At 40.7% G+C, this 11764-nt stretch overlaps 1 protein-coding gene across 1 annotated transcript in view; it reads left to right on the top strand.

The window, feature by feature from the left end:
• Rnf6 (ring finger protein (C3H2C3 type) 6) overlaps positions 1-4513 on the top strand; it is a gene marked incomplete at its 5' end in the record, with an annotated part of 10244 nt that extends 5731 nt beyond the window's left edge. The window contains 1 exon segment of the mRNA XM_005406342.2: positions 1760-4513. Coding sequence (XP_005406399.1) covers positions 1760-3495 — 1736 coding nt within the window. The 3' untranslated portion in view covers positions 3496-4513.
• Between the last annotated feature and the right edge of the window lie 7251 nt (positions 4514-11764).

The raw sequence follows: 11764 nt of genomic DNA, 5'->3' as shown, positions 1-11764 counted from the left end.
AAAAAAAAAAAAAAAAAGATATAACTTACAATACTGGTCTTTTGAATAATTTTTAATGGAAGTTATACTCATCAAATGTAAAATAGTTCATTATTTTTAGAATATGGCTAAAGTTGCTCTTTATTTTATTGACTTAATTTACAGCTTTAACTTCACTTTAAAAAGTGTTTATGAGATTGATTTCAGTAATGAAACTAAAATCGCATTTAATAGTTATTTTTGAGACAAACAAACTCTGAAGTTGAAGTGTACAGTTAACGTGCATCAAAGTGCCTTCCGCTGTGTTTTGCACTTTGTATGTCTCACTGGTTACAGATGTATAAATGGAAACTTGGGGCTTGGCACAGTGTCCAGATCAGTGTTGAAGAAGCTTGTCTCAGACACACTGATTTCCAAGTTGATTCATTCAACAATATTAACAGCCTCTGATTTGTACCAGATACTATTAGAGATGCTAGAGATTTACCAGTGACTAATAACAATGCTAAACACAGTGGCATATTCTAGAATTTCAGCTCTTTCGGAGCTTGAGGCAAGGAGATTGCAAGTTCAAATCCTACCTGGGCAACTTAGTAAGACTTTGTCACATAATTTAAAAAATATTTAAAAGAGACTGGGATATAGGTCAGTGGTAGTAGAATACCTCTGGGTTTGATCCCAGCATACCATTTAAAAAAAGATGAAAATGTTTGTCTTCATGAAGTTTACACTATAAATGAACAGAGAATGTATTTATTGTGTATAATAGCTAACATTTGTTGTTTTCTATGTGCCAGATACTGTGTGAACTATTTTGTACGTAATGCCTTATTTTATCCCCTTGAGACCCCAGTGAGATTGATAGGCTCTCCACCTTACAGACAAGGATACAGCCACAGATGGAGTAACTGGCTGTAGTCTTCCAGCTTCACACAGGACAGCTAATGTAGTTCTAACAGTATATTAATACTAGATTTCTTGAGATGTGCATTTTTGGCAGTTCCTGAGATATAAAATTCCTAGGGTTATAAAAAATACTTCGTTGCAAAAATTTTGATTGATTTGGCTCATCCACAGATACAGGATGAATTTTATATCAAGTTTGTCACTGTGTCTTTTATTTTTTTTATTTTTATTTTTTTTTGGTTTTGGTTTTTCTCCGGTACTGGGAACCGAACTCACGACCTTGCACTTGCCAGGCAGGCGCTTTTGCCGCTGAGCTAAATCCCCAGCCCCTAATGTCACTGTGTCTTATTGATAATAGTATGTAAATAAAACAATTTAAATGTACAAGTTGGTATTGGATATATTTCTCTTTTGCTGCAATATTTTGTCAATACCAGATAGAAACTAGGAGCAAGAGTTTCTCCACAACTTGGCATAAATAGTATTTAAAGTTTTATAGTTATGTAAGTAGCATTTTACTTTTTAGAATATGCTTATAGTACATACTTTTCATTTAAACATTTTTTTTTTTGAGACAGGGTCTCGCTCTGCAGTTCAGGCTGGCCTTGAGCTCACTTCGTAGCCCAGGCTCACTTTGAACTCGCAAAGATCCTCCTGCCTCAGCCTCCTGAGTGCTGGGATTACAGGTGTGCGCCACCACACCCGGCCCTTACTTTCCATTTAGAAAGTTCAAGTTTTTTGCCATTTTTCATTTATTAGAATGCATAAATGTTCTTTAATTTGTTACAAACTCTGTTTTTCTTACCAGCTTTCAATAAAGATCTAAGGACAGATTCTAGGAATTGACTTTAAGTTCCTCTGATTTGCCTTCCAGACTCAGAAACGCCGAGAGAAAGTCCAAGCGAAGACTCCTTGCTGGAATGGCTGCACAACTTCCGTCTTACTGGCAATGCGACTCGCAGTGGACAGAACGGGAACCAGACTTGGAGAGCTGTGAGTCGGACAAACCCAGCCAATGGAGAGTTTCGGTTTAGTCTGGAAATCCACATAAATCATGAGAATAGAGGATTTGAGATTCCTGGGGAAGATGACATGGGCATTTTGCATACAGATATTATCAGAGATCGGACTAGGCAACAGAGATCAACTAGTCCTGTGGCTAGGAGAACCAGAAGCCAAAGCTCAGTGAATTTCAGTGGTAGTAATTCCAGCATTCCACGGACTAGGCGTGGGTCGAGGAGGCAGAATTCAGTCGAGGGATCACCCTCGACACTGGGAAGGTTAAGAAATAGAACTGGGAGAACAGCTGGTGTTCCTAGAAGTGGTGCTTCACACGTTAACTCTGGTAGTCAAGCAGGTCGGTCAGGTGGTAGCGAACTCAGGCAAAGGGAGGGGCAGAGATTTGGCGCAGCACACATTTGGGAAAACGGGGCTAGAAGTAACGTCACAGTGAGGAATACAAACCAAAGATTAGAGCCAATAAGATTGCAGTCCACTTTTAGTAGCCGGAGCCGTTCACCAATTCGGAGACAGAGTGGCACTGTTTATAATTCCCCAAGGGAAAACAGACCTTCCCGGCAAACTGTTCGGAGGTCTGTGAGAACAGGTATAACTCAGGTCTTTTTAGATCCAGATAGAGAACACAGAGGCACTGCATATTCCCAATTCTCTAATTCAAGACTTGTGTCAAGAATAACAGTAGAAGAAGGGGAAGAGTCCAACAGATCCTCACCTGCTACACAACGGCATCCAACAATCACACTGGACCTTCAAGTAAGAAGGATTCGTCCGGGAGAGAACAGGGATCGGGATAGTATTGCCAGCAGGACCCGATCTAGAGCAGGGTTAGCAGAAAACACAGTCACTATAGAAAGCGACAGCGGGGGCTTTCGCAGAACGATTTCCCGTTTAGAGCGGTCAGGCGTCCGGACCTATGTTAGTACTATAACAGTTCCCCTTCAAAGGATTTCTGAGAATGAGCTTGTTGAGCCATCCTCAGCGGCTCTCCGGTCAATTTTTAGGCAGATCATGACTGGGTTTGGAGAGCTGAGTTCTCTAATGGAGGCTGAGTCGGAGTCAGAGATGCAGAGAAACGCTCAGCATTTGCCGGGACTGGGTAGTTCAGGTCCCGTTGGTGGCAGCAGCCAGCAAAGGGGAAGCTCCTCTCGACACAGGCGAGCGCAGGGAGACCGCGCCGGACCGCTAGGTGGAAATGAGTCCGCCCAGCCTCGTAACAGGGGCAGCGGCCGCAGAAGCAGTAGGCAGGTGCGAAATTCAAACAGTTTCGTAGAAAATGGAACACTGCCTATTCTTCGCCTTGCTCACTTCTTTTTATTAAATGAAGGTGATGATGATCAAATACAAGGTTTAACCAAAGAGCAGATCGACAATCTCTCCACCCGGAACTATGAGCATAGTGGTATTGACGGTGAAGTGGGTAAAATCTGTAGCGTTTGTATCACTGACTATGTAACGGGAAACAAGCTCAGGCAGTTGCCCTGCATGCACGAGTTCCACATTCACTGTATTGACCGGTGGCTGTCCGAGAATTGCACTTGCCCCGTGTGCCGGCAGCCTGTCTTAGGAGCCGGTGCAGCAAACAACGGGTGACATGGTGGGGTCTATTCAAACACTGTATTTTAATAGAGCTGAGTGTTCAAACATTCTTTTGTTGAGTTGTAATGAGCTAACCAGGATGAAAAATAAGATTCTAGTTCAAACTATTTTTTTGTGTGCTTTTTTAACTTGTTAAAAGAGAAGAATTTATATAAATTTAAAACAAAAATGTTAAATTATCCAAAAGTATAGGATAGTTACTATTGCTAGAACCAAATAATCTTTAAAATGTTTTTATTTTGGTAATTTTGTCATGCTGAGCATTTTTCTATCTGCACAATTCAATGAGTTAAAAAAATCTTGCCCTTTTCTTAATATTACAGCAGACTTTACTTGGGTTTTTAAGTTTCATAAGCTTAGTACTGTATCTAGACATTCATGTCTAAGCCTTTCAAAGAATGTTTGGCTGAATGTTTACTATGTATATTTAAGTTACCTGAAATGATAAATTAATATGCAGCATACCATATGTGTATATATAGATGTATAATTTTAAGGTTAAAATATCCTGTCTAAAAACTACAAGTTTGACTCTTATTTAAGCTTTTGGGCTAATACTGCGTATGGCACAATGTTTAATATTGACAAGATCATCTCTGAAAGTAGATTAAGATATAATTTTGAAATAGAGGTAATTTACTGAAGCGTCTCTGACAATCTGATTTATTAGCAAGCAATATGTAATACTGAATGAGTATTTATTCAGAAATGGAACGTTGGAAAATTAGAATACAGATTATTTAATTTGGAGTTAAATTTTTTTTTGAAACATGCAAAAATTTCATTGGGTTAAGTAAGGTATACAGTATGCATGGTTTCTCAAATTCAGTTTAAAAAATCTAAAAAGAAATAAGTCTACAGAATCCAATGCATAGATGATACATTAAGTTCACTTGGAGACCAAATAACTCCAAATAATGTGAAAGAGAAAACCTTAAGAGAATGTAGAATTTATCTAAACACAAAGTATGCATTGAAGATCTATTTCTACCAATAAATACTAAAACAAAGACCGTGTGAGCTATTTTGTTGTTGTTTCGTAGTGGCATATTCATTCCCTGGGTTTTTATTTCAGTACTGGGCATTGTAGGTGTGGTAGGTGTTGAGGTTTCACCCTATAGCAGACAGTCCCCATCTTCATGGAAAAGGTACACTTGCTCTTAGAGGGTAAAAAATCAATTGATGAGTTACAGTTCCTCCTTTCATGTTTGCTTGTGAACATATAACATGGTTTTCTTGTGCTGGTACTGCTTGGACAAAATCACTTGACCTTAGCCAAAAGGCCAAAAAACGATTGGGCAAAATCATAAGAACAATACCTCAAGGCCAGACTCTGAGATTTAGGAATATTTCCCATTTGGTTTTTCTTTCTGCTTAGTGATTATATTTAATTCATTAAATTAGTTTGTTAGGGGGTGCATTTAACACCAAGTAAAGGTTTTTGTAAGGGTTATAACCTTGGGGTAAATAATTAATGTGGGTCAGTTTTGGAGCACAGGACTGGTTGATTTGGGTCTGATTTAATGGTTTTACCCATCAGACTAAGGATTTTTTATTTTACCAAACAGATGTTAGGTAATTAAAATCATTCCTTGATGATTTTAGTGGCTAATAGTGAGGTCATTTTCTATATTCCACTTAGACTGGTCTGGTACAGCCTCCTGAACACAATGAACAGGAGAGAAATGGGAAGCAAAGACTCTCGTGAAAGAACTAGTGTGATTAAACATCATTATCAGTCATTATCATCACCACCATCGTTGTCATCACTAGTTCACATTGGATGATGACAATGAAACTGGAAGAAAAAACTGGATGTCGGAATGTTTTTTAATAAAGGATCTTTGGTCTCCAGTATAAGGAGGTCGAAAGTTACGAAGTCACAGAGGAAGGGAGAGCCACTGAGTGCAGGAGGGGTACGGACACGAATCTCGGTGTAAAGGATGCCAATGTAAACATCTTATGCAGGGCCTTCTCCATACATCTTGCACACGTTTCCGTGTTAGCATTTGTTCCCGATAGGTTGAGAGACTAAATTTAGCATTTATTTCTCATATGGGATATTCTTTAGAAAAGCCTAGCTCCCCTGATCCAGTCAGGAATACTCGGAGGACAAATAGAGAAGGAAATGCAAATAAAGTAGGACTAGGAATAAAAGTGTGGATTCTTTGTTTGACTTGGTCCTTTACAAGATGTGACAGTGTTAACAAATATCAGACGAGATCCCAAACAGGCACGTGACACAGAATGAGGATGTGTACTGTATGGAAAATCCCGACAGCGGCAGCGCAACTTAATGAACTTTATGCTTCGGCATCCCCGTCAAGAAGAAGGGTTTTCTTTAATATATGCATTTGTTTCCCAGTAAACAAGGCTGGTAGATACAAAAGCCCATTAATCTATTTGTAGCTTCTATTTAGCAGTGATTGTCCCCTTTGTTGTTCTAATATAGAAAGAAACAAAAGGTTTGAAATGCTTGACTTGAATATGATGTTCCATGTCAGGTCCACAGAGCTTGTTCTTTGTAGTGTGACTGCCTTGCAGACTTCTATTTTGAGATTGCCAGCTTCCCAGCTGCTCTCCCATGAGTTTATGTTTTTTATCCTGTTTTATTGTTTCCCAGTTTTTTCTAGTTGCAGCTAGTATTGTTTTATATTCCTTGCTAGTAGGTTCCTTTACCGTATAAATTTTTTTTTTTTTTGAGACAAGGTCTTGCTAAGTAGTCCAGGCTGGCCTTGAACTCACTATGTAGCCCAGACTGGCCTTGTACTTTAGGCAGTCCTCCTGTCTCAGATTACAGGCATGTGCCACCACGCTTGGCTTAATATTGTTATGATCTTTGCTGTGTTGCTTTTTCTTTTTTTTGGTACTGGGAACCAGACTCAGGACCTTATGCTTGCCAGGCAGGTGCTGTTCCACTGTGCTATATCCCTGGCATGATCCTTACTCTGAAATCATTTTTAGTTTATGTTCATTTCAGTATTTAATGTGGGTTCATACCTTAAACCAACATCTTGAAGTATTGTCACTTAATGTAGTAGTTGGCAGAGTTCAAAGAATAACTTACTACATAGCCGTTTACCTCCAAAGCTTGCACTTTTCTCTACACTGTGTTCTGGAAAAGCAGAAATGCTGCCCTATTTTCTTTTTCTTGAAGATATTTTTCAAATTGTATAACTTTGTTATATCAGTTCTTTGTAATTACCGTAATTTCCACATGCAAATAATCTTCTGTGTCTCATGAATGGAGAAATGGACCTTGTCTGAAAGATAGAAAGCAGAGTCTGGATGATGAATCCAGGCGCAGATGGAATAGGTGTTGGAGGTGCTGTGTTAGAAGGAGCGAAGAAGCTGAGTCTGAGGCAGTTTCACGTGTCTTGCTCCCAGGTAAGAGCATCTAATCAATGTTTAATCTTGATGTATCTTTCCATATGAATAACATGGGATGAGGAATCTACAGGAACATGAAGGAGGTAGCAGGCCCACTTGGAGCCTCTCCCTCAGTCTTGTATAGCACTGGAAATCCGAAACCTGGGTATTAGCGTTCTAACATGATTTCCTGGGAAGCCAGATCTGTGTCATCAAGAACATCATTCTGCGTTCCAGTGGACATGATGATGAGAGTCAGCAGGGATTCTCTCCCAGCCTCCAGAGACAGACTGTGAGTCCTTTTCGGTGAGTACGTATTAGTCCCTGATTATACTGCCCTTGTAATTGGGGGGTCCATAATTACTTTGAGCAAGTTTTGAATATTAAATCTCTGAAGACTGAATTGGCCCGTCTTCTGGAAAATAAACACTTCAGATGTGTGTGCGTGTTTTATCTATTAACACTTCATTTGAGGATGGAGTAATTCTCTTGGCTGTCAGTACATGTACATTGCCTCTCATACATGTAATTGTAAAAACACTCTTACTTCACCTTATCCAACTATTTTCTACGCAGTTTCAAATATGTTCGTCTCAGTGAGAAGCAATCCAAAATCACATATGACTTCTGTATTGTGAAGTGCCACGAATCACCTAAGTCCAGGTTCTCAGGTTGGTACACATAGTCTTCTATAGTGTTGGATGTGATCAGGTTTAATTGTCACTCCTCACCATCCTGCAGCTTATGGGATAAACAATAAAAGAAGCTTCTATTCACCTCCAGTGAGAAGGAATAAAAATCAAACCAAAAAGAAGGAAAGAAGTGCTATGCCTTGATCACTGGTGCTGAATGCACAGCATGTACTGGTGAACAAGCCAGCAGGATGAAGTACAGAGACAGTGAGTCTCATGAGCGTTCTCTTTGTTGACCTGTTTACTTGGGTAGAGTAAATTGATTGGTCAGCCAACTGGACTGACTCAGATGCCGAGTTAGGGCCATCTTCAGCGAGGCACGAAGGGAGGGATTCCCTGCTGTGCAGGCCGTGGCGATGGTGGGCAGGGGGTTGGGAGGATGCATGTGAATGGCTTGACTTTAACATGTTAGTGCTCGCTTCAAGGACCGTCATAATGCTGAACAGTCAGAGGTCTCCACAGCAGGCCAAGCGCTTCTTTTGGATAACACAACTTCCGTAAATCATTAGCTTCTTAACAGTGTTATTTGAGGTCTATATCCAATGTCAAAAATCTTGTATTCTTAATTTATAAGTGGAATAATCATAATCCTCACGGCACCTCTGTTTTTGTTATCATTGTTTCTTTGTAGTTCTTGTTTTGTTTTTAGGAAAATCGATCACACTTTTTTTTTCCTGTACTGGAGATCAAACTCAAGGCCTTATGCGTGCACAGACAAGCACTCTACTACTGAGGCTTTTTTCCTGGCTTCACTGATGCTTAACTAAATATATTTTGCTTCTAACATAGTTGGGAGCCTTTCTTTAATCTTCCCTTGAGTCTCACCCTTGGCCCCGTGTACTTTTGCCCTAGAAAGAAGGTATCTTCATTTCTGTCTTTGAGTAAAGGAGAATAACATTTTTACTCTAGCAAATTGAGATCACTTTACCCGAGCTGGCCAGTTTAACTGTGAAACTTGGGAGAGGATCACTTGTGTTTGTGTTTTGTTTTGTTTTGTTTTGTTTCCAGTGCTGGGGATTGGGCTCAGGGGCCTTCACATTCAGCAACATCCCCAGCCCTTTTGATTTTTTGGTTTGAGACCAGGTCTTGCTAAGTTGCTCAGGCTAGAACTTGCAACCTTGCCTCAGCCTCCCAGAGTGCTGGGATTACAGGTGTATGTCCCCATGCCTGGCTTCCATTACATTTTTATTCCCAGTACTGAATTGCTAGGTATTCTGATGTTAGCACAAAGTTGATAATTCTTATCTTACTTTACCAACGTTGGTTAGAAGTAAAAGTCTCTGCTGAGGATCTCAGGGCCATCCACAGGTTTGATGGATTCACTAGGACTCACAGGAATCAGCACAGAGTTGTACTATCAGCTTAGATTTATTATAGGGAAAGGACAGAAGCACAATCAACGAAGAGGAAAAGTGCACGGAACTAAATCCAGAGGAAGCCTGACAAGCTTCCAGGGGCCCTATCCCAGTGAAGTCACACAAGACGCATTTAATTCCTCCGGCACTGATTGTGACAACGTGAAAGAAGAGTTGTCGACCAGACACACTTCCTTACAGTCCTGCGGCCCAGGGTTTTTAACGGGGGCTAGTACTGTCTAGTGAGTATCAATATTCCAGACTCCCAGGAGAAAAGTAGATGCTGAGCATAAATCACATTGTTTGCACAAGCAGTTTAGACACAGAAGCGCACACTTACCATTGGCGAATAGCCAGGACACTTCCTGTCAAGTTTCTAGATGAAAGCTAAGGGCCAGCCTCTCAGGCAGCCCTTTCTGAGGTGAGGCTGAGGCCTACTATGTAAATTATTTTCCATACACACATCTTCCTTCCTAACTCTAAGCACTCTGCTAAATTCTAGGACCATGTTTGTGACTGCTTTCATTAATGTCTACTGGAATGCCCCTGTAGAACCTCAGATTCAACATACTCAGAATTGAATGAATTATCTTCCCTAGAACTGCCTGTCACCTGCTTTTTCCTATCTATGCTAATGCCTTATTTGCCAGTTTAAGACAGGAAAACCTGATACCCTCCTTTGAGGGTAGGTCAGAGGGCGCTGGCTGCTCTGGGCTGGGTCCAAGGGCCAGAAGGAGCAGCAGAGCTACTTCCTGTTCATGACTGTGGGTGAAGGGTCAGAGGTCAAATACAAAATTATAACCAAGACACTGATAAGCCTCAAAGGAGGAGAACTGGATTTAAACAGGATATCAGAACAGGAGAGATTAGAGATGAGGGTAAAAGGTCAGGAGGAATTAGTCCAGTCAGATAGATAGGAGCATAATCTGGAAAAATATTGCAGAGTCAGTGGCTGCTTCCCATACCTGAGTTTGCTGGTTGATTTGTTTCATTTGATGAAGAGTCAAACACTGAAGGGAGAGCTAAGATGGAGATAAATAATAACTAAGACTTCTGCCTCCTCCTTCCTGTCCAGTTGACCGGCCCGTGTCCATTGCAGTCTTCCGCATTTTCATTTGCAGTGCCTTAGTGAGGGCTGTCATTATTTCTCCCATAGGTTCTTCTCAGTGTCTCTTAAATAGTCCCTCGTCCTTCAAATAACTCCAGTGTAATTGTTCCATAAGGCACATTTGTTAATTGTTTTTGTTTGTAAAATTTCTAATTGTTCCATAAGGCACAATTGTTCCATAAGGCACGTGTTTCTCCTTACTTGTGTCTATTAATTCCCCACTATTCTTAGAACAACACACTAGATTCTTCACATTTTGGACTCTGCCTACCTGTTCCAAATTCATTTCTACCATTTAGGGCCCTTCATGAGGACTTGCATCATACTTCTGAAGTTTTGCCTGTGCTCTTTCACTTCCTAAAGTGGCCTTTTCTCTCTTGCACTCCCGGTAATTCCTGCTTGTCCTTTCAGAGTCACCTGCGCTATCACTTGTGCAAACGCCTAATGCTCCTACCTCTAGGGCTGATTTACCAGAACGAGACACAGCTGACACAATGCCTGGAGCCCATCGTACTCTGAGGGGCCATGAAAATGCTTTCCTTTCTCTTACAGCATATACCAAAAGACAGTATAATCCAGCCTGGTGTATGTTTTTCACTGTACTGGTACATTTGTATAATTTCAATGAAAGCAAAAGCACTGAGGGTCATAGAAGTCAATGTGGCTCTGTGTCCCCATTTATGTGCTTCACCTTTATCTTGTCTTCTCCAAAGAACTCTGAACGCTTTGATTTTTGGCCCGTAGTGTGGGTCACTCAATATATATTAATGAGCAAATGCGTAGAAGTTTTAGAACTATATATATATATATATATATATATGTATATATAGGTAGATACCTGCATACAACTAGCCTATGCACTCAAATCTTGTAAGATTTTTTTTTCACTATAGAAAGAATACCATGTTCATGGCTTGAAGCAATGGGAGAAAAGCTCCCAGAGAAGCCCACAAAAATTTGCATAACCCACAAGGTTGTATAAATGCTATTCCAGTACAGAAAAAGCAGGCCAATCTAATAGTGCTGCAAGTTAACGGAAGAAGAATGAGATGAGGAAATGTTTATTTTCTTTCTTCCCCTCCTCCCTTTCTTTTTTCTCCCCTCCCCTTTCCTTTCCTCTCCCTCTCCCTCTCTCACTCTGTCTCTCTGTCAATCCCCAGACCTCATACTTGCCTACTCTACTAGTGAGCCGCACTTTCAGCCCCTGTAGGAATATTTTTAAAGTTTGTCCTGAGTGCAAATTCTTGAGACTGTGAAGACTGCCTTTCTCAAATTTCAGCTTGGCCGCTCTTCATCAACTTACTCCACACGCTGCCTGCCTGCCACTCGAATTATCCTAGGTTTTGAATCTGCCTTGGGCCTCCCTGCCTGGCAAATGGTGGCTTGGGTTGTATATTTTCTGCCTTGTCTTGTCCCTCACTGCCTATGCTTAATCTTTTTGCTAAGTTCCCAGCCAGCAGAGGAAGGGAAAAGGGCCTCCAGGCTGGGAAGAGCAGAGGAGGAGAGAAGCCTGCTGGGACCTCAGGAGTGCAGGCCAACACTTTGCAACTCAGTGCTTATGCATCTCACCATTCAGACTTTTTTTTTTGTAAAGGTAACGGGTTTAGAATGTTTGCTGTCTGTGATTGTTAGGTAGTAGAGCTGTTTGTGTCTCTGGAACTGATGTTTTAGCAGATACCTTCCAATTCAATGTCATATCACCATGGAGCTCTTTTTTTAATTAATTTTTTTAATTTTTT

This window comes from Chinchilla lanigera, unplaced genomic scaffold (genome assembly GCF_000276665.1).
Source record: "Chinchilla lanigera isolate Chin_1 unplaced genomic scaffold, ChiLan1.0 scaffold00096, whole genome shotgun sequence".
Classification (NCBI taxonomy): Eukaryota; Metazoa; Chordata; class Mammalia; order Rodentia; family Chinchillidae; genus Chinchilla; species Chinchilla lanigera.
The sequence above is the reverse complement of the archived record's forward strand: the minus strand, read 5'-3'. Positions and strand labels throughout refer to the sequence as shown.